This window comes from Echiichthys vipera, assembly GCF_963691815.1.
Source record: "Echiichthys vipera genome assembly, chromosome: 1".
Classification (NCBI taxonomy): Eukaryota; Metazoa; Chordata; class Actinopteri; order Perciformes; family Trachinidae; genus Echiichthys; species Echiichthys vipera.
The window spans coordinates 23,385,042-23,408,747 of NC_139826.1; the positions used below are offsets into that span (position 1 = coordinate 23,385,042).

Sequence of the window (23,706 nt, forward strand, 5' to 3'; positions counted from 1 at the left end):
GGCAAGGCGAGCGGCATGAAGTGCTGATGCATTGCATGGATCAAAACTCACGACTGCCAGGACAACGTTGGGAAAATGACAATGACGTCGAAGTAGGACACCTTTCGTAACGGTCATTGCAAACCTACAACACCTTTCTCGGGAGAGTTTTCATCTTGTCAGCGGGAGGAGAGAAAACCTCACCGGGAGCATGGCTTCTCACAGCAACCAGGTAGAGCTAAGCTAGCTGTGGCTAACGTTAGCCTGCAAAAACAACTCCTGCTGCAACTCCGTGTCACGTTATTTATAGACCCGCAACTGCGCCTCATATGTGCAACCTTCTGACCTAAAATAGTGCCGTACTATAGTAGCAATTCGGTCATGGGCGTGTTATTTGAAAAATCTGGCAAGTCGTGTCATTGAAAATGTAAGAAGTAAAAAGTGCTTGCTAATGCCCCCCCCACCCCACCCCCCTTTAAGCCTCATTGAAACACGAACAGCATGGTAGCTAACAGGCCCTCCATTCAAATGAGATAGCGGCGCTATTTGCAGCAGTTTTTAAGGATATGACAGCCACGTTTGGCTAAATGACATCAAAGTGTGCGTTAAGTCTAATGTTGAGTGACTCTTAAGTGTGGGATCCCATCAGTGACATGTGTTAAAGCGACACAGAAAGGTGCTGCGTGTGTGCATGGCCCACCTGCTCAGTGCTGCGACAGGCCTCTTTCCCCGAGCGCATATTTTCATATCTGGTAATAACTAACCAGCCAGTTTATTGCTGTAGGCAGGTTAGGGGTCATAATACTGGTTTTGTCTAATGATTTCCGTGTGATGATTTGCCATTTCCAAGTACTTGTGTGAGCCAGGATTTCTGGTCACTTAGCTATTAGCAAGCTATCAAGCTTTGCGCGGATGGTGTGGTTGCACTCTGCAGTCAGTCCGCTAGCTGCTTTAGCTAAATTCAAATGCGACAGTGTGGGCCCTCGGTTGCTAGAGATATATTTATTATACATGAAAACAATCAAAAGACAGAATTGAGAGTGTGCTGTTACACCGCCAGCCTCCGTGTGACTTAGATTGTAGATAACTTTAGCAAGTTTGGCGTTATTTCTATGCACGTTAGCCATCATGTGGGAAGGCCCATTTTGAAGTCTAGCTATGCATGCTGCAGAACCATGCAAGGTCTGAAGTTTCTAGTTATATTGCCTAAATTTAACGTTGGGACAAAAAATCACACAAAAATGAAACTTCCAACCAGGGATACAGGCTTCACTGGGCTCAAACTCTTGTCTGACAGCTCAATAACCAGAAACCAACTAAGGGAAACCTTTTATTAAAGTCTTAATTCTCCATGCTTCCACACTCCTTCCTGGCCTCCAGAATTCAGTGTTTCTATTGGCTGTTCAGCAAAGTGAAAGCTTCAGGGGAAAACCTGCTTCAGCTTCTTTTTAACACAGCTGTCAGCTCTTTTCTGTCTTTCGCCTCTCAAATGAAGCATTACACATCCATCGTTATTGAATTATCCTTCCGTGATGGGGTATTTATGTGCTGTGAAAATTTCATAGAATGAATAGCGTAACATATTAAACTTTGTAAATAGTTTAAATTGACTATTGACAGAGTTGCCCGGTGTCCTTCTGCTACCAGATTTGGACCCCTTTCAACTATTTGGTTTGGACTGGTTGCCTTTTGGCAGCCATTTTTCCCCCAGTTTTACTAAAGCTCGTTTTAATGCCTCATCTAAAATGTAGGTGATTGAAGTAAAAATAGAAAAAAAATCCTAAGAGTGTTACATTAGAACTGATATCAAGAAGATAACCAAATTCAGAAAGAAAAGTTGATACACTGGTGGTGCAGCCAAATAATCATAGGCAGATCAAGACACAGCAGCAGCTCTTCCGAGTATGAACTTAACAAAACAGGACATTCTGGAAATACTTATTGATGCTGTTCTGTATCTGCCTCTGCAGGTTAAATTAATAAATAAAATAAAAAAAGTAATCTGATAACTAAGTACAGCAGATGAGCAAGCGAGCAACCTAAAATTAGTGTGCTAACATCAATGTTTATCATTTTGTCCAGTTAATTCATAGCTTATTCAAGCTTAGCTGAAATCATATATTTTAGTAATGTTTTCTTTGTAGGCAGTGGTTTGCTACATAAAAGCATTGAGATTAGTTGCAATAGCGTCTTAAATAGTTGCAGTTATACATGTAGTCAACAATCAATATATTTACTGACACTGAAAAAGATTGATGAAGGATTTGAAGAAGACAATAGAAATAAAAACTATCCTTTAGACTGGCTTGTAAATGTCACATTTAAACAAAAGCATGCCATATTATTTGGTTGTTTTTTTCAACAATTTATGAAACGTTTCATTAATGCGTGGTCAACCACTGAGATGTAGCTATGGATGTGCTTTTCTAAGGTTGTCTTCACCAACTTAAGAAAAACCTACTGAAATGTCCTCATTAACCAGTTTATTGGCTTATATTAGGCATCTAGATGCTGTGGCATTTGTTGCCTGTGTAGCTAAAACATGTTGTAGCTTATGTCTCAGAAAGGTGATGTCCTCCAGTAACTACTAAAACACACAAATTAACTATGCGTTGCTTTCAGGTAACATTTCTTTGTTACACTGAAAAAGGCACTGTAGTTTATTTCTCTCAACCATAGTATAACTAAGATAGACGTAGAGGCCGTGTTGGAAAAGTGAAGTCGGGTGCCTTCGACCTGCATTCTCACATATGTCCAGCAGGGGGAAACTTCTCTGATTGCAAAAAGAAGTGTGATTGTATAGAAGTTGATGAGAATATGGTCCTACTTCTCACTTGAACAGCGCCAGCACCTGGAGCTCCCCGTTCACCCACTGGCAACAGTCCACCAAATGACTCGCATCAGCCAGTTGGAAATCAACATTTTTCCTCATTAGCATTTAGCTTAGCGCACTGTCATAGACACTGGCATTATATGACCTCAACCTCATTAGTAAACGATGTGAACGGTGATCTTCCTCCCGGTGCATGCACGTTGATATTTGCTTGACATGGATCTACTCTAATAATAAATAATAATGCAGTCCTACAGAATTTTTCAATTGGCTGTCCTCATTGTAACAAGGAATGGCCTCATAGTCAATTGTCCAACCTTTTCAACACACATAATCAACAAGACTTGCATAAAATGCAATAGTGAACTCCAGGCAGCCTCAGCTATACTTTGAGATGAGCACATAACCACGTCACACTAACATGCTAAATGTTGCATGCTAAATGCTATGTCAGGCTTATGACTTATGTATATCAAAATCTTGCAGGTATATAAAGTCAGGTCCACAACTGACAATTTATTATTATTATTGATTAGGCCATGGATTATTTTCTCAATTAAATGATTGACCTATAAAACGTTAGAAAACACTGATGTTCAAGTTCTTGTTGTTTGAACTACTGTCAAACCCAAAGAGATTCAGTCGAGTAGAAAAACAAAATGGAAACAGTGAATGTTTTGTGTTTACAAACATAAACAATTAATTCATTATCAACATAGTTGCTATGTAATTTTCTGAATCGACTAATCTTTGCAGCTCTACACATTGATTATGCCACACATTAGTAACAGAGAACCCTTCCTGAGCCATCCCATTTATGCCAGGGAGTAAACCAAATTTTAAACACTTTGCAGTTTAACACGATAATATTCGACAGAATATAAAACGTAAAGTAGAATATGTTGTAAGGCTATTGTTGGGCTGTATTAGTTAAAGCATTGGTATTCAAAATATAGGGGCAGCTCTGTGTGTGTATATAGGAGTTAATGGGAAATGGTTGAGGGTTTGATCGCAGGGAACATCAGAAAGAGAAACACTTGCGTGCTAGTTGTGCTAGAGATAATTAATATCAGGGGGTGAGATTGTCATTTCTATATCTTCCTTTTATCTTTTAAAGCCTAGCAGGTCTCAGAATGTTCAAATAACTATAAATTTAGACAAATTAAAGTCTAGATGATTGTTTTGTCTTGTTGCTAACATATCAATAAATTAAGGTGTTACCGCATTCTTGAATTGCTGAGTAATTTATTTCGTTTCATAGCACATTTCTTCTAGCAGAATAATTGACATGGATTCTTTTGTTCCACTGTCATACTGTATTTCATGCCTTGTAATCATATGTCACTCTATTACTACATCACACCAATATGCAGGCACAGGCGTGCTCTGGAGATCCATTGAAGACTAGTCTGACCTTATTTGTAGCGGCGCTGCAGCATTGTCACACGCCAAGTTGTCCATTAATAACTCTGCATACCAATTTAAGAGAACAAGCACAGTAGTGCTGCTGTTTCCTCTGCTATGGTTAGAATAAACAGATTGCTTTAGCAGGATTCAGTATTTTGGGGGAGTTTGGCCGGGTTATACGCGGAAATAGAGCTGCAACGAGTAGTCTACTAATAGATAAGACGATATTTATAATCAGGAAGTAATATTTAAATGCATTCCATTTTTCCGTTTTATATCATATTAAACTGAATATATATTAGTTTTTAACCGACAAAACAAGACATTTTAAGATATAACCTCGAACTTTGTGTAAAACTGGGATGGATCTTTGACTAATTTCTGACATTTTATAGAACAAACTATTATTTTGTTAATTTAAAAACTAATCTGCAGATGACTCTGAATGAAAATAATCTTTCGTTGCAGCCCTACTCGAAAAGAAGTGATTCGTATGATGTAATAATACCTGTTTAACATTTTTAAATACAACAAAAGTGTGTATTTTGGATGTTTTTACATTTTGCTACGTGTTGGAGCAATGTTCCAAATGAACTTTTTCACTCAACGCTCAAAAAAACCAGGAGATGAAAAAATCCAGCGGCCAAACTGATAAATGCCCTGATGGAAGCCAGTAATAGATTAGCAAAGTAGCTGATGTAAGGTAGGTTAACAGTGCCATGAAGTTTGAGTTTTGCAACAATGTCCAGTTGCTTTTGACTGAAATTGCTTTGGGGATATCGATGACCTGGACAAATGAGAACATTCACAGGCCCTCTCAAAAGAAGCGACCAATAATCATAAATGGTGAGCCATTGTCAGTAAATGGTAGTAAAAATTAACAAAAATATACCATCATACTGTATGTCAGCTCATTGTTATGCTAGGCTCTTCCTATAGCCAGGTTTGTGTGCTCCTGTGGTGTCGTCACTAAACTGTTGAAATCATACAGATGGCTAATTTGTTGTAATCCTCGGTGCAAACGAACAGCAAGGGAAGCTTAGTGTGGTACGTGTGGCACGCCTGCAGAAAGAAGCAAAGGGACATTCTTTCTGTTGTGATTGTATTAGCCTTCCTGAGGCCGTTGGATTATGGCTGGCTGTTTGTCTCTTGTAGTGCCGTTTCAGCAATGTGGGCCCTCGCGTGGGGCCTCGTTTGCACAGAGTTACATATGCTTGAGCTGCACTTTCTTTTCTCTGTGCCTCCCTTTTCACGTCCCTCTGTTTATTGCAATGACAGGATTAATGACATGGCTAGTGAGTTCATTTCACCTTTTCTCCGTTGCTTTGTGTTTTTGTTGCAAATGTGAACACTTGGCTGGCACAGTGCAGTGTTTCCCCTAACGGCGTAAGGGTCATCTGTTTGGGCTGTAGCACAACTACAGTAAATACAATGCATGAAATAATAACAATATAAATAACAATAACAATAAAAGACAATATTCTGAATGTGATAAATAATGGGAGAAGTAGTGATATTGCATTCTGCAATTCAGTTATTTATTCATTTCAGTTCTGTCCGGAGCTCACCTGTGTAGCTTTTCCTCCCCAAGACGATGGCATCATCCATTGGACCAACCCTAACATACAAATACCCAGAAATGCTCCTAAAAGGCCTCATCAAACTCCTTTTAGCCAATATTTGTACCATGGCATTTTTTCTTCAATTAAAAGTCCATCCAAGATTTTAGACTGAAATTTTCACAGCTATGGCAAATCTGTGGCATATACACTATGCAAGTGTTGTTGCCTCACCAGTTAACCACCGGACATATCAGGAGAAGATTCATCTTTATTGACACTACCATAGTACACACTCGGTGTACATGGAAGCGAAATAACATTCTCCACAGCAACAGAAATATAGGAGAAGGAGAAATATAATTGTGCTCTTGGCCAGGTATTAAAGGGAACTCAAATTCCTACAGTCCTTGTGCAACTGGATTGAAGTTAATTATAGTCAGAAAGCAGGTTATTCCTACATACGTGCACATGATTTACAAAATAACAAACATAATAGTACTTTAAGCTTTAAACAATAGTTTGGTAATGTTTTCTTTGTGGTGTAACTGAACATATATCTCATAAACTGTCTTTGAGAAATCCAGCAACAGCAAAGTTCAGTGTTCAAGCAATCAGTCACCTTTGCTGTTATCGGAAGTGATTAATGTATCATTTAATTATTGACAGTTTACTGCTTCAGATTTCCAGCCGACATAAGGAGAGCTAGTTAGCAGTGACTCTGTGGATCCAGGTCGTTTTAAAAATCACTAGCATGAGTCAAAAGTCTCTCATAAGAGGCTCAGGCTGCATCGTTAGATTTATGCTGTCAAAAAAGTGCATAAAGTTACTAGCATGCATACACCTTGTCTGCTTTGTTTTGGGGATGAGGGTACTTTGTGTTATCAAGTCAAACTACTTCACAAGACGCAAACATTATTGGAATGAAATATGAGCTGTTTGTGTACATGATTTATGAACACAGTAAATGAATCATCACTTTTCCACAAGTTAGCATTGGAGTCATGGCTGGGTGATGACTGACAGACTCTTGTAAGAGCCATTGTACCTAGATATTCAATAACGGCGCCCTTTGAATCAGTTCCTGTTATGAAGTGAAAGTCCCTGTCCGTCACTGTTATTTGACTTATCATTGATTTGATATTTTTATATTGATGCATGAGCTCAAGTTTTTTTGACTCCTTAAATGGCCTTTCAGGCAATTCAAGATCACTTTCCTAATTGGACATGTGATCAAAAATATTTTTTGAGAAAAGTGGATTTTAGAACATTTGCCTTTCTTTTAAACTAATGGTTATATTGATTCTTTCCCACAGTACATCTTCGGGGAATTCAGCCCTGATGAGATCAATCAGTTTTTTGTGACTCCACGATGTTATGTAGAGGTAAGGAGCTGGATTACAATTGTTTTTTACATTAATAAATCCTTATTGCACGGGTTCATGGGAAATGTAATTCAAATTTTGAAACTAAAACTAATCTGAGACTTCAGGTTGCCCAAAACCTATTGCAAAGATACCACTATTTAAGCTATATGTTTCACTTACTGTTTGTTACTAGTAAACATACAGCATTCAGAGTTTGCCCCTCCTCTCCTAGCTTCACAAAGCCTGAAAATTAATGTTATGGCATAGTATGAATCAGTTATTTCCATTTCAAATGACCTAGACAATCATCTTACATTGGTAAGGGGCGGCAACACCAAGAACTATAACTACAAATATCTGATTACCAATAACTACATTGAGGGCTTTATAAATGTATCTGCCATTTCTGAACTGTAGCTCTTGAATGTTAATGTTTTTTAATGGCATTTAGGAAACCCAATAATACAGAAGACAAAGAACATGTGGAGCTCTGACACATTTGGAGCATTCAGCGGGCTTGGCGTCACTGTTTACAGAAAGTTTTAACGTTCTTCAGTGTGGATGCTCAAATCATTATAGTAATCATCATAGATATAGTTCTTGGTGTCGATGACCCGTTATTTGATGCTTCATGATGCTTCTAAATGTAATTCCGCCATAGTGGTGAATGTTTAATATGTTTTTTCAAAGCTCCTAATTTTGCATTTTGCCTCCACACAGCTTCCTCCGTTCAATGACAAAGTCCCGTGCGTCAGTCAGTCTTCTGGTATGTACATTCCACATACACTCAATTGCTAGATAATGTATTTTCTTTTAAACATTTTTTCACATCAAAAGACTATTTTCATGCTCTTAGTGAATGACTAGTTTTTCAAAGCAGGTCTTAAAAATGTAAGATAGAAGCCCAGGCTGAACTGACCTGACTTGCCTGGCAGGGGAATTCTTTTCAATGTGATTATTTTTGCATATATTTATAATTACAGTATATATTGTTTAGAATGGATTACATGTCCAAGTAGACCTTGACCATTTCATTATTTTAAGAATACATCAGACTTTTTTATTCTTTTAAATTTCGAGCCACCAAATTAAAAATGTAATAGCAGCCACCTGTCTTTGAAATGGTACCCATTTGCACATGACAATTGCCTTACCTTGATTTGTATTGATTATTTAGGAAGTTACTGCTCTCCTGCTGTACCTTATATTATGGAGTCTATGGGACTGCAGGTTTGCGGTGAGTTGAGGAGTCTGACACCCTGTGGCTTGATTAGCTGTTGTACGTTTGCTGTAAAACTCAAAATCCAGGTTTCAAAAACTGGTGGCTTTCTAAACCTTGCGCCTGTATTCTTTCTCTTGCCTGTTGGTAAAATCTGTAGAGCTTTGCATGCTCAAGATACTATTAAGTATCTTATCTTCTCTTGCATATAATGCATTTTCACCACTGCAGGGCTCCAAGTTGAATTAAAATCAGATTGAATTTGTAAGATTTAACAATTATAGCTTATTTACTGTGCTAAGGGCATAGTTATGGTTTTATGTGATTGCTAACATGTGTGTACATATTTCGCCTTGCTTTGTTGAGGTTTTACTTCTGAATGCATTTTACAGTCATGAAGTATGATTTCAGCACTAACAGAAGATCTTCTAATTCCAGTAGAGGAAGTAACTGATGTTTTCGTAACCCCTTAACCCCTGCAGAACATCAGGGTTTACAGTTTTGGGTGACCAGTTAGCTTTGTCATGATGAAAGCCACTTGGATGATTTTTCTGATTTGCACTTACTAATGTTTCCTGTTTGTTCACCTTTTTGTTTTGTTTTTTAACTTTGCGCCTCTGCATAATTTTACTATTTAAACTATCATGCAACACATTTGAACTAAACTATGAAGGTTTGTAATGATGGCATACATTTGTTTGTGTACATTGTTGACACTTTAAAATGTTAATAGAAAAAACAATCCGTTTTTTATGTATTATTGATGTGCAGTTCATTATGAAAGTATATAGACCATTTCACTTTTGGCTTATCTTCAAAATACATAAAATATTTGAAATGCATTATTTTTATTCCAACTTTATTTCAGGGCATTTTGAAAATGCAGCAGAGGACATTTATGGGTTAATACAATTGAAATATCTTTCCCCCAAGTAACATATTAGCTTCATTTGGGATAAATTGCTACACCAGCAAACATCAACATCATCTGTTGATCAAATGTCACATCAGAATACCTAAACTGTATAAAATGATGGTTCATTTACAGATTTCATTTGAGTGTTACTTGAGGTCTCAAATAATAAAATATAATCGTGTATAAATAAATAAATCTGTCCTCTGCATCCCAGTTTAAATAATGCAGTTGAAAATATTTAAATTTAAACTGAATGTCTTCGCCATCTATAAAAGAATATTGTGTAAAACTTAATTAATGTTGAAAGGTGCGTAATGCTAGGAAAAAGTAAGGTATGCCTGTTATGTTTTCTAGTATGCCAATATTGCCATAATTTTATATATATAATTTCCATTAATAACAATTGTCAGTCTTTTTAAAAACAAATTGGAATTGTCCATAAAATCACATTTTATGAAATATGTCCAATGATTGTGGTTTTGCATCCGAACCCTTATTGAAATTGTTTATATAGAAACTAATAAATCAAATTAAATGTAATCGTGGCAATCGACAAAGTTTTCAGAACCGCATAGACTTGTGTTGCAGCTTTCCAGATCTGGCCAATTGATGGCTGGTTTAGGAAAACAAACAAGTCCCAACTATATTGCCCACCCTCTGCCTAAATTTATATGTTAAATGTCAAATCACCCCACATCAGGATATTTTGGCAACATTCCTTGAATCCACTTGAGGATTGAACTTTCTTTGAGCATAGACACAACAGTAGTTGTTGGAGTTAAAAATAGCTACAGCAAAATTTTGTTCCTTTTATTGGTATGTCTGAGTCTGTCAGAGAGCTCCCACAACCTTGTGATTGCTTAGCTCAGAAATAAGGATTTCATTAAAAAAAAAAACTTAAGCAGGGAATAAAATACAAGAGTGTCTATTTAAAAAGAAAATCAATAAAAAAGTAAGCTGTCATTGTGTTTCTAATTAATTTAATTGTCATCTGCAGCAGAAGACTATCAGCGCATTGAGTTTGGTGTTGACGAGGTGATGGATTCCAAGCCCGCAGGGGTTAACGATCCTATATTCAAGGTCTCAAGCACCCTCAACCCCCAGGCTCCAGAGTTCATCCTGGGCTGCCAGTCGGCCCAGAAGGCCCAACAGACAGCTCCTCCAGCCCCTGATGTCCCTGATGAAATGGACTTCAACTCGCTGGATGGCCCTGACTCTGAGGCCTCTGCCATGGACAATCACCAGGCCTGCCAGGACATGGACCCTGGCAGCCTGGGACAGCGAGAGAGGAAGAAAAAGAAAAAGCGACCGCCGGGGTATTACAACTACCTGGACCCGTCAACTGGCAGCAGCAACAGCAGCAGTGCAGCAGATGGGACGCCCATGACAGCACTGGTGAATGGACATGCAATCGGTGGCCCACACAACAGTGCTGAAGATGTGGACGATAAGGCATTGTTGGGGGCTGAACTTTCCACCCCTGGACCTGTCTCCACGGCAACATCAACAGCTGCTGTTGCAGCTGCAATGTTTGCTCCCATATCCACTGCCAATCAGAGGACTTGTGATAGCCCTGATGACTCTTCTTTGGACTTAACAAGTGGAGCTGCCTCTTTATCAGATGGCAACAATGCAATGTCCTCCTCTTCATCCTCCTCTCAAAGCAGAGGAATGACAGAGGGGCCGAGGACTGCAGATCAGCCGCCTGATCATTTGGCTCCACAGAGCCCCAAACTTTCAGATACTCCACACAGCCCCCGCTCCAAATCCCCTCTTCCTCCTTCATCTGCCGTGGCCACCCCCTCTGTCGCCACTTCCATTACGACTACTGAACTGGAGGGAAGGGAGCTAGCAGACAGTGGGGTGGCCAATGGGTTAGCAGAGCCTGATACTCTTGTCAGTGCAGATGAACTCAAAGAAGACTGTGAGAGTGGGGAGCAGGCTCAGCAGGTCTCCCCAGTCTCTGCTGCCCAGTTGGTAGTGACAGAGCAGGCCCATTCGCCTGCGATTGCAGCTGCACCTACTGCCAACCTCCCCAAATCTTGGGCTAGCCTCTTCCACAACTCCAAGCCTCTGCCTGGGGGCCCTCAGGCCTTTGTTGAGGTAAAGAATGTTGTGGAAGTTGTGTCTCCTTCCCTTGCCACGCCAGAGGAGCCTGAGAAAGTTGGGGAGGTCAAAGACAGCCCTGTCCATGTTTCAGAGGATCCTATGGCCCCTAAACTTGCAGGTATTATATGAAAATGCATTGTATAACTCTTAAAAAATAGCTCATTATTTCTGCTTTATATAGTTTCAGCTTTAAGTGTTTTTCTGCAAGAGGCTTGTGCATCGCTACAGAATTCTCTCCCCTTCCACTTGGTGGCAATGTTGAGACAATTGTACGGTTTCTTCTGTTTGTGTTCCTATGTGAGTGAAAGGTTTTATGTTATAGAGTAGAAGTGACAAGTAGTCATATTCTGCTGCTGAATATCTTGCATATATATTTATATATGCATGTATTGCTCAGATACCTCAATAACTCCTTGCCACAGGGAAATGTAAAATACATGTTGCTCTCATGTTCAAGTAGTTTAAGAAATGAACACTAGATGGTGGTACTAGATCCAGAATGACGTTAAGTCATCAGTCACATTTGTGTAAGCCACTTTATTTCATTAACCAACACTATTATAAGTAAACCTCGCAAGGTTCATATTTTGTGAACACAGGAATGTTCACTATAGCACAGGTGCAAATTTGATTTTTTTCAGATATTGTAAGTATTCTGCTATTATTTTGAAGTGGCATCTTCCTTTAGACAGAACACCTATGTGTCCCCTCAAGTGTTAAATTCAAAGAGGCACATACAGTATGTTGTGTGCAAATGTATATTTCATATGTCAAGTTGTGGTCAGATGGTTGTTGTACTATTATTTCAGGGTGCAATTTCAACACCATGAAATATATTTCACTTTGCATTGATGAATAGCCAAAAATGTCCTTTTAACTGCAATTTAGATTAATAATTTGGCCACTGAGATGTTTACATCCAAAACAGGGAGATGTTATGTCCTCTTTCTTTATCATAGAGATATGACAGCCTGACACAAACAAAACATAAACTGGCACACATGCTGTTTAATGTAGTCTGCAACTTCCAGAAGAGGAGGAAATGCTTTCTTGAAAAATCTTATTTATCAGGTCAAGCTAGAAAAAAATTGTGGTTTTGCTTCATGTGGAGAAGGATATGTTGGAGTGAACACAAACAAGCCCCGTTTTGTGTGATTTGAGATCACTTTTGGGTTCATTTATTTAGGAACATAAACACCAGATACCTGATGCTAAATATTTTACTGGGCCATGTCATTGTGAACTGTTTTTTTTTTTTTTGTCCCTGTTAATGGGGCATACCATCTCTTAAACGTATTGTGCAATATTGGGGGATTCCTCTGTTCAGATGAACTGGAGTATGCTGCATTTCTGTTGATGTATGAGTTGCTGTAGAGTTGTAATCTCAGAAAGGTACTGAAATTTTCCATAGACCTCATTTGTGTGTCTACCCAAACTCTTTGGATTGAGTTCCACTTTGAACTCAAATGTGCACATTTTAAGCACACTGTGTTTCTTCTAAAGTGCACAGCCCTTGGTAGTACCATATTGTTCCCCTTTGAGGTGCAAATTTCACTTACTCATGTATACTTATAAACCAGAAAACATTGTTGCTGTATTTTTATCTGCAGAGCATGATTTTCTTAGCTAGATACTTTAAAACGCCAAAACTGCTGAAATTACATATATTAAAAAGCACCAGTGTGTCATCTTGACACACTGTTTTTTTTTCTGTGGGATCATAGTACAGAATAGTTCAAACTATAGCCTGTATCCTGCAACGCAATTTATTTGAATGTGTTAATTTGATAGTGTTAAGTCTGCTCCAGGGTTAAGTTATATACATTTACGAAAGAGATAAGGTGTACAAGATGCAAAAGATACACACACAATTTTAACATACTAATAATCTATTTGTATTGTTTAGTATGTATTTGTCAATAGATGCATTATGTATACTCTGTTGTAAAACTATGTCCACGTTACCATGGGAGCTGTGTTACTGAATGACAGTCTCCCTTCCTAGGCGTGGTACAGCAAGTTCTTGCTCTTATTCAGACAGTCTCTTGTGCCGTTGTCACAAGAGACAGGAATAGAAGAAGAAACATTTGTTTTGGCTTAATGTATGACTTGTGATTCAGGAATATTTTTGCTATAATCTTCACCCCTAAATCACAGATTCTGTGTTAATGACTGAAAGTATGCACAAAATAATACTGACATGCGTTTTCATTATTTGCTGGAGTTGCACAGGGCTACCTGTTTATAAATCTTGTATCTGTTTGAATCCCCAGAACTTATTGAGAATGTGAAGTTGATACATAAACCAGTGTCTTTGCAGCCGAGAGGACTGATCAACAAAGGGAACTGGTGCTATATCAACGCTGTATCCTTTCACTGTGCTTTTTACTTCACCTGCTACTTAAAAAAGAAAACCATCAACACTGTTTACACATGTATAAGTTTGGCGGTGGCTAATGTAACTATCTCTTATATTGATGCTAGGCTAAATGGGACAAAATACATTTCCCAGGGAAGCTGATTAGTTTTTAAAAATATTGTGCCATTCTGAAATGTAGTTGTTTTTCTTTGGATGAGTAAGTTTCAGCTCTGCCTGGCAACTTTCCTCTAAAGCCTGGAAAATATAATTGTTCTTTCTAAGAAAAGCTCAAAACATGTTATGAATGACTAATCGTTTTTGATTCGGTATGACTGGGAAAAAAAACTAAAAATCTAAAATTTAAGACCTTTCTATTTTAAAAGCTACATAATGACAGTAGGGCTTCATCAAATTAGGTTTTCATCCCTTGGTCAAAATAAGTATTACAGCAGCTTGTTGTATAACTTTTCCTACATGCTGTTTTCCTCCCTGACTCTGAACACTCAGACCCTACAGGCCCTGATTGCGTGCCCTCCCATGTATCACCTGATGAAGTCCATTCCTCTGCATAATGAAACGCAGAGACCATGTACCTCCACACCCATGACGGACAACTTGTACGTAGAATTTCTGCAAGCTGAAATTAAATTGCTAATGTTTGTGTAGCTCAGAGACATCACCGTTGTTTCTTTTTCTCTGACAGTGTAAGGCTGGTGAATGAGTTCAACAACATGCCTGTGCCATCTAAAGCCAAACAGCAAGGTAAGACGTTCGACAGCATGTCCAAAGACACTTGGTATTTCTTTGTCGGCATCAATGATGGATGGTTTGTAACTGTGTCCACAGCTGTTGGTGATAAGGTCATGAAAGACATTCGGCCTGGAGTACCTTTTGAACCGACCTACATTTATAGACTCCTAACTCTCACCAAGTCAAGTCTCTCCGAGAAGGTAAGTCATGCTGCCTCTGGATCGGATCCATATTCACTGCAAAGTAATGTTTTGTTAATGATCCCACTCTGGAACAGATACTGCTTGAAGGGAATGTCCTTGTTTTGTTTTTTTATTACATTTTTCAGTTCAGAATTTCACAACTCACCTGAATAGATGCAGTTCATGCATTACACATGCTGAGTCAATTCTGATTCAGTTTTAATGAATGAAACAACTGAAACACTTAGATGGTTGTCTTTTGATATTTAATGAGGCTTACGTTCATCCTGTGTCACTTTTAAAACATACCTCCCTGTCTGTTTACCTCAACGAATGACTGTTTTCGCACTCATTTCTGCAGACTCGTGCTTCATTTGACAGTAAGCATTCTTGGTAGTGTTTTAAGTGGTGCTCATGCCCTTGTGCTTCACTCGCAGGGCCGGCAAGAGGATGCGGAGGAGTATCTTGGCTTCACTCTCAATGGACTGCATGAGGAGATGCTGGCTTTGAAAAAACTAATCTCGCCTCAGGAAGAGAGTAAGCATCTTTTTCCACTTTCATATAAAAACCATATCACAAGGAAGATAAGATAATTTGAGATATCCTTGAATTTGACTTGACAAATCTACAATTTCTCACTCTACAATAAACATGAACTCCAACACACAAATCCAAATTTCAGCTTAATGAAAGTTTAGTATTATATCATGATCTGGTGAAGTGCTATTCAATTTCCTCCAACTTGTGAACTGATATGGGATTCAATAAAGGGGTTCATTTTAACTTGATTTTTTCCTTTTAAAGTGTTTTTATGCCGACGACAGTTTTTGGGTTTCCTGTCCATCCCATTCTTGTGAACGCACTATTTCAGGAATCCCTGGAGGGATTGTTTTCAAATTTGCCACTTAGAATCAAGGATGACCTGATAAGATTTTGAAGATCAAATGTCAAGGTCACTGTAACCTCACAAAATGACTCATGCCATTACTCATGAATTCCTAATATAAGCTACTTATGACATTTCAAATAAAATAGTCTAATAACATAAAATGATGAAGTGATGCCATTTTCTGTCCTAAAGGTCAAAGTCAACTTCACTGTGACATGTTTCTCTTTATTATTCAACCTCATAACTCAAGAACAGGAGGGAAGACATTTGGTTGCTTACTGAGAGACATGCATATGGTGGTTATTCTAGCTGCTCTCATGTTTTCTGAATAGAACCTCCCACACCCAATGGACCGGAGTCCCAGCCAGGTGTCGAGGAAGATGTTGCTGATAGGGAGGAAGAAGGTAGTGATGACGAATGGGAGCAAGTTGGCCCTAGAAATAAGACTTCCATCACTCGCCAAGCTGACTTTGTTCGCACACCCATCACTGACATATTTGGTGGACACATCAGGTACGTTGACAGATCGCTGTGAAGGTGTTTTAGAAATACATTTTTTCCAATATAAAGAGAGCTCTGTAATCTGCCGGCCAGTGAATGGCTTGTTCTGAAAACGCATGTTTTTGTAAAGAAATACTTGAATTGTGTACATATAAGTGTTTTGTAAATACAGCGGAAACGATGTGAGTATTAATAATCTATTTGTGATGTCTAATGCGTATGTCATTGTTGGATGCATTGTTTATAAATTAGTTGTTTAAAACTATGTCCACGTTACCATGGGAGCTGTGTTACTGAATGACAGTCTCCCTTCCTAGGCGTGGTACAGCAAGTTCTTGCTCTTATTCAGACAGTCTCTCGTGCCATTGTCACAAGAGACAGGAATAGAAGAAGAAACATTTGTTTTGTAAAAAATGTGCAACTTGTGATTCAGTGTTAATAACTGAAAGTATGTGCTCACAAAATAATGTATGTTGGAGTTGTTTAATATTTTGAAAGCATAGTTTCTCAAAAACACAACAGAGCTTTATCTCCTTTTTGGTTAAGGCTTCTTTTGATATACCAACCTAGGGAGATAATTATGTTATCAAGTGTTTGCTAGTAGCTGCTTTTGACCTCTGTTCGCGGTGGCATCACAAATCCGATTGCCACTAACCAGCTCCAGCTTTTGTCCAGCTACCCACAGTCCTTTAGAATAACAGCCTCTGTTGGCCAATTGTGGTGAGAAGTCTCGACAGCAAGACGTGGGGCACACATTCACAAACAACGGCCTTAACTTTCAGACAAATTGGAAAGAACCTGTGCGGGTGTAGCCTGCCTAAATAATATGTTCTACGAGGTTCTGGTCTGGCACAGTCCTAGTCTCCACACTGGTTGCACAGTGTCTTATAGGATTATTTTCTCAGAAATGGTTGCAACCAGAGAGAAATGGAATACAAGACTGTATGTTTACAGAGTGTGGTGTGTACGCCCACTGAGCTTGGCTATAATCCATAGGCTTTTCAGGCCCCATTTGGGAGTATTTGGTTTGTGAATCACAGTTACAATTTGAAAATTATTTTTCCCAATTAAAGTGTTTTTAGCAGAAGCATTCGACCATCAGAATCAACCAGATATTACAATCGGGATATACTTAGAATGAATAAAGGTCTGGTCATTTGATACCAGCGTTGACCATTTAATCTTGAGGAGCTATAGATGAAATTATTTTTAAACTCTGTATAAGTATAACATGTGGTACTTCACAAATTAAGGATTGTAAAATTCAGCATTTGTAGCAAAATCTTGTTTAAACTGAGCAATGCAAGTTATGGAAATAAGTGGGTATTGGTATTTAATTATTTCAAGCAATAACCGAATGGTTTCTCCTAATAACCTAATTTCTTGTGTTTTCTAAATATCTAACCTGATGTTTTGTTTCTTGGTCAGATCGGTGGTGTATCAACAAAACTCAAAAGAGTCGGCCACTCTGCAGCCTTTCTTTACCTTGCAGCTGGACATCCAGTCAGAGAAGATCCGTACTGTCCAGGAGGCTCTCGAAACATTGGTGGCACGAGAGTCAGTCCAGGGTTACACTTCTAAAACCAAGCAGGAGGTAAGAGTAAAGTACACTTTCAGGCTATGATCAAGTAAATATAACAAATATTATTGTTCTGGTTTTGGTCCATTTCAGAGACAGTTAATTTTGGTCTGCAGCCTAGCTCTTAACGTCTGTATGTTTTAAAAGCCCCAAAACAAAATGATTCGAGTCACTACTTTTTAAGCAAGCTGATGCACTCCCTACAAAATGCTTCCGCTTGTTCTGCATTTTTGTTCTCTCTCCTGTTTTTTTTGGAATAAGTTTATAGGGTTTTATCTTAAGTTTACACTTACAAATAAACTCTTCTGAGTCTTTTGAAAATGACGCTTTTTTTTATTGAACAATGTTTTATTAGTATCACTACACCTTCTCTGACTACACTTTTTGTCCTTGTTTTCAGATTGAGATCAGTCGGAGGGTGACTCTGGAAGAACTGCCCCCTGTGCTGGTGCTCCATCTCAAGAGATTTGTTTTTGAAAAGACTGGAGGTTGCCAGAAACTGACCAAGAACATTGATTACCCCGTTGACCTGGAAATCAGCAAAGGTATGGAACCACGCTCCACTACCAGGCCTTTGACTTGACCCAAGAGTTACCAGCACTGACCAAAGACATTTAACTTGAAGTTTTCTCTATTGGCAAACTTTCACCCTCACTTTACTGTCTTCATTATCCTGGTGAGGACTTGTCAAGGTCTTTTTTTTTTTTTAGGATATGTGAAACATATATTAAAAGGGTAGCTCTCGTTTAAGGCTGTGCGATTATGGCCAAAATAATCATCACGATTATTAATCACAATTATATGTTGATTTTAAGGACAAAACAATTTTATTGCACATTTAGATAAACGGAGCACTGCTTTCACATCCATGTTATGCTACATTCCTGCTAGTACAAATCTTTGCATCAGAAGGGACTAGCCTTCCTTCACCTTCTGCTCCAGACATTTGTTTTTGTTTTGCCCGTCTGTTATCTGTTTTATATTTCTCTTCTACTCTGGACTGCAGCCACAACATTCAGGAGCGCTTTATCTCATGTAGCTGCTGTTAAGCTACAGCTCCCAAAAAGTGAAGAAAAAATGTCTGAAGCTCCCTGGTTGCTGGCTGTTCTTATGCAGCAGAGATTTCTGAGCGGAGCATTTAAACATCAATATCTAAACCGATCATGTTCATGTAATTGAGAGAAGCCAAAAATTGTAGTCATAATTATATTCGATTAGTTCTACTTGTGTTAAAAATTGACATTGCCTAATTATGACAACCCTACTGCAGTCCTACCTCTATAAGGGACAAAGCTATCAAAACGCATCAACATGTTTGGCCAAATTAACTCCAAGAGTTGATTTATAATTTCAAAACAATTATTTCCCAGAGAAAGACTTGTATTGCTTCACTTACGAGAGTGACTCATGAATATAACACACATTATACAACGATCGAATCAGGTTGCAAAGTCATTAACATGCGTAGCTAATGTTAAATAGCTGCAGACATCCATGGAAGGAGTGGGTTCAGAATGAAAAAAATAATATTGTGGAAATGAAGTTTGGTACAAAAATACCTATTTTTAACAACATAAGTTTTTCTGAGTTCTATTATATTGCGATGTTGTGCAACACAATCTGTATTTAATTATAATTAAAGCAATTCTTAACTGTCCAATCAGGGAGTTTTCCTAACTGTGATTTCTTTTCAGATCTTTTGTCCTCTGGAGTGCGGAGCAAAGTTGTGAAAGGCCAAAGAACTTACAGGCTCTTTGCAGGTGTGTTTGTCTTTTGTACTTTCAGTCACATTGTTACATATTCTTCAAGGGAGGCTGTAATTGTGTTGTTTTTGTAACAAATTATCACTGTTGGAACTGTTAATTCACCAGGATGTGGCCCAAAAATGAATAACGCTGCCAAGAGTCCTTTAAGAATGGCTGCTTCTTTCTGTGCTGAACCTGAATACATCTGGTTGACACTAGTCCTTTCATTTGACATCAGGAAATACTTTGACATCATAATCAGTGATTAAATGTTTTTGGAGTAAGTTTTGTTTTGATCAATTTTCCACGAAATACTTCTACCAGCTGGAGTACAAGCCATTTGTAATTAATCACTGAATTATAAATAGAGTTCTAGCCCTCTTTTTTTAAAGCTCAATGAGCTTTTTATTACATTCATGAGAAGGCGAGAAAGCAGAAGCATTATGAGCAAATGAGCGACACAGAGTTAACACTTGTTTTCATGCGTGAAAATACCTGTAGTCCTGAGTGCCTGTTTGCAGAATCCCTCTGATCTTTGTCAACTAAGGCAAGACTATTTTAATTTTGTTTTCAGAATCTTTAAAATAATAAGTTTGGTAAGTGATGTATCCACTTTTTAAGAAACATTACACAGCAATATGGGTAAACGTTCAGGCTAAACTGCTAATAGTAAAAAAAAAAAGGGCCGGTACATGCAGGCAGTCTGCATTGCTTCACTTGGCAGACCCCCTCCTGCGAATGAGCGTGGAACTCCAGGCACAGGCAACAGAGGGACACACCATTTATCTGCACACACTGGACAATGGCACAAAGCTGGTTGGAAATTGGCAAAGATTCCTTTTTAAAATCACAGCAAAACCAGTTTGTTTGCATGGGACGCATCAGTGTATACTTGAAATTATGTTAGATTCAGTCAGATTCGTTGGTCTCTGGTGATAGGTTAGGGAAAAATGAATCCCCCTTCCCCATAGAAATCGGTTAGAGTGGAGGCAATTGGACTGAAGGTGGAAACAGAGTGTAACGAGTTGACAGTTCTATCAGGCAAGGATGAGTAATGTCCCAGATTTCTTTAATGTCTTTTTCCCTCCTTCTCTTCCCTAGTTGTCTATCACCATGGGAATAGCGCGACAGGCGGTCATTACACCACGGATGTCTTCCACATTGGTCTTAACGGCTGGCTGCGCATTGACGACCAGGCGGTGAAGGTCATCAACCAGTACCAGGTGGTGAAGCAGACTGCAGAGCGCACCGCCTACCTGCTCTACTATCGCCGCGTCGACCTGCTGTAGACACACATACACATCCCAACAAAACATGCAAGAATAACGAATATATTTACAAACGCACACAAAACATCCATGCTCCAATGCACTCGTTGACAGGACAGTACATCGACACAACACAAACACACATAAAACTAATGAACAGGAACACTGCCCAACTTGTTCTATTGCAAGATTTTCCTCTTCTTCCCTCCTGTCCCCGCTTTCCTGAGAACCAGCTTTTCCAACACCTTTTTCCTCGTCTGTTTTTTCTTTCTGGAGGAAGAGAAACAAGCTGCATTCACAAAGATTTCCCTGTGACTGCTCTCTCTTCTCTGTGCACCACTGCTGTTTTTTTTGTTTTGTCCTTTTTTTGTTTTTAAAGCAGCAAGGAAAGGACTGTTGAATAGATAGAGGTGGGGTCAGGGGTTACAGATTAGGACCTGAGACACACTTCTGACTGAGCCCACAGCTGGGCTCAAGCATAGCAAACAGTGGACACACACACAGGAAGAACGATCTACCACAGGCTGCAAGTGGACTGCTGGGGTAATTCCTCGTGTTTGAATGACCTTTTTTAAGGAAATGACCTAAAAATATCAGTTTTTGCCTTTTATAGTAGAGGAGAACTGTTGGCCCAATGAATTTGCAGTCATTTAAAAGCCTATTTGAATTTGCCCTCGTGCATTGAAAAGGTCCAGCACCAGCATTATCATGAGTCTCTCTTCCCAAGGCCAGATTGTCTTCTTTGCCACAGACACAAACAACTCCTCCATTTCCTCACTTTTATGATGCTTTTAAATCTAGGTACTACTTGAGCCATCAACAACAGGAAAAAAAGAGAGGTGGTACACTGAGATCTGAACAGCTTCCTTGTTTGAGAAATCCTTGTTATGGTATCTGGGTTTAGATTTAGAATGATTGTCTAAAAAACAAAACAAATAATGCGCTTTAGAATTTAATAACAAATATGCTTCTGTGCACAAAGTATAAAATGATTGACTACAGTATGACAGGCAAATGCGTATTTTGCAAATATTCAGATTAAAATGTAAAAGAAAAAAATATGAATATAAAATCTAACTGATGGAAAACCTGTTTGAGTCCTATAGGACTGCGCTAGTTTTTAGACTCGAGTTATTGCACTGGAGAGATGGCAACCAATCAAGACAGATTCCACTGCAAAACCTGCCCTTGTTTACTTTGTACATTTCCTTCTTTATCGATTCTTTTTTTGTCTCTACTTGTCTAAAGGTTCCACCTGTGTATAGGTGGCTTATCAGTGTAGTTTTGAGCCACACCACCCCTCTTACCCCCCAAATCAACAGAAAGTGGGGGCTGCCTTAGGTTCAATGTGTGATGTTTTTCCACCTTTTCCAGTGTACAAGTCTCACCCTAATCAGGCGCCAACAGCAAGTCTAATGTCTGTGAAGAGTTAGGGGAATGTACCTGACACCTATGTATTTACTCTTTTGTGGCTCAGTGTTTCCTCCTAGTTGAGGGAAACTGAGTGTTGAGGGGAAGTGGGACTACATCTGTGCTAAGCTCTGCAGAAAAACCCCGGACATGTGCACAAAAGGAGATAGTTTGCTTTTGTTGAAGATGTTTTTTTTTTTTTTGATCATTCATTGATTGTGATTTTTTTTTTTTTTTTGAGTTACTAAAAGATGTTAGTGTTTTCTTTTTGTCATTGATCATTTATTGGATGTCCCCATGCTCTCGCACCCTTCAGAAAAAAAATATGCTTGCATTTGAATTGGTGTTTGAAAAGAAATTACACAGGCTAAAGCACAACAATGAATAAAATTGAACTAGTTCTTTGCTTGATATTTATTTCCATTCTTGTCCTTTTTTCTTTTCATAATTGATTTCCTTTTTTGCTCAAGACCCATTTCATTCCAACCACCAGTGTCAGAATCTCAGTATTAACGCTCAACAAAATCAGTAATCAATCGATCTGTAATCAGCTCAAGTATTTCTGTGATTAAGGCTTGTGTACTTTGAGTGTCATCTACACAAGTCCTCCTTTTTGTCGCACACAGTTAATTAAAACAAGGTACACAGCTGAGAAGTTGGTTGTCCGGCATTTTCCTGCTTCAGATCAACGCGATGGTGCAGTGTAAAAAATGTCCCTGCATTTTAATAGCAGCGAAGTATTTACTCTAACACGTCTCTTATGGTACTCGCAAGACTGATTCGGTTCAGTCTTAGAATTTAAAAATTGAATTAGTTACATTTTCCAAATTACATAATTTCACATTGGATTTAAATTATTTTTTAGCCTCTATGTAATTTACCATCATAATGTGGTGCATAGTCTCAATTGACTTTTTTTGTGGGTTTCAAAGCCTGAAACCTTCCCGCAGGTAAACCAAAGGAAATATTAATATAGGCCCTACTGCCTTTCCTTCAATGTAAATATTCAAACTTTATTTTGCCTTCTCCATCCGAGGTCTTGTTGCCATGTCCACGACTCATCCCACACAGGAAACAGAGGCATGCTGTTTAGACAGTCCATATAACTTCTAACTTTAATGATCGTTCAGTTGTGCTGCTGGCTTTGTAGTCATTTCTGCACAAGTTGTGAAGTTTGCATATTTTCTTTCCCGTTTTAAAGAATGTTTTGGAGTTGGGACTTTGAACAGACACTTTGAGCTTTCTGTTGTACAGTTTTATCTCAGTCTCATGGCTGGTCAGGAAATGTGCTGGTGAAATGCTTCAATAATGTCTCTCTTTTCAGTATGTGCTCCTAACACTATTGTCTGCTGGGAATTGTTGGCATATTGATCTAAAAAAAAAAAATCTATACTGTCTTTTAATTTTAAGCCTCCAGCGTTCTATTTTGTTAATTGTTCAAATAAAGGATTGTGCAAAAAGCAGTTTGCTAATGAAGTGTAGTCGGAAGACTGCTTGGCTTTCTTAAAGTACAGTAAATACTGCAAACATATGCAGCCTCTACACCCTGGACTGGCCTACAGAACAATGTGCACAATAAACCAAAACAACAAAACAATCCGAGTCTTGGTCTACCGCACACTGTTAATTGCTCT

The 23,706-nt window shown here is 38.6% G+C and overlaps 1 protein-coding gene across 3 annotated transcripts; it reads left to right on the forward strand.

Annotated features, from left to right (window-relative positions):
* On the forward strand, positions 1 to 23,484 carry usp10 (ubiquitin specific peptidase 10). Of its 3 annotated transcripts, none has more exons than XM_083923407.1 (15): positions 1 to 211; positions 7,095 to 7,163; positions 7,866 to 7,911; positions 8,323 to 8,382; positions 10,278 to 11,507; positions 13,663 to 13,754; positions 14,256 to 14,365; positions 14,452 to 14,510; positions 14,595 to 14,698; positions 15,118 to 15,217; positions 15,902 to 16,082; positions 17,499 to 17,664; positions 18,050 to 18,194; positions 19,344 to 19,409; positions 20,496 to 23,484. In XM_083923407.1, the coding sequence occupies exons 1-15, from the start codon at positions 191 to 193 to the stop codon at positions 20,681 to 20,683; spliced, it is 2,637 nt and encodes an 878-aa protein (XP_083779533.1). In that variant the 5' UTR covers positions 1 to 190; the 3' UTR covers positions 20,684 to 23,484. The 3 variants fall into 3 exon arrangements, with proteins under 3 accessions (XP_083779533.1, XP_083779534.1, XP_083779535.1); XM_083923408.1 differs by having other exon boundaries at positions 10,281 to 11,507; XM_083923409.1 differs by lacking the exon at positions 8,323 to 8,382 and having other exon boundaries at positions 10,281 to 11,507.
* Positions 23,485 to 23,706: the final 222 nt, after the last annotated feature.

Bases quoted from the DNA above. Each gene is read 5' to 3' on its own strand.
- usp10 (XM_083923407.1), top strand. From the start codon at position 191: ATGGCTTCTCACAGCAACCAG. The intron at 212-7,094 runs GTAGAGCTAAGC...TCTTTCCCACAG, and splicing joins TGGCTTCTCACAGCAACCAG to TACATCTTCGGGGAATTCAG. The intron at 8,383-10,277 runs GTGAGTTGAGGA...TGTCATCTGCAG, and splicing joins TATGGGACTGCAGGTTTGCG to CAGAAGACTATCAGCGCATT.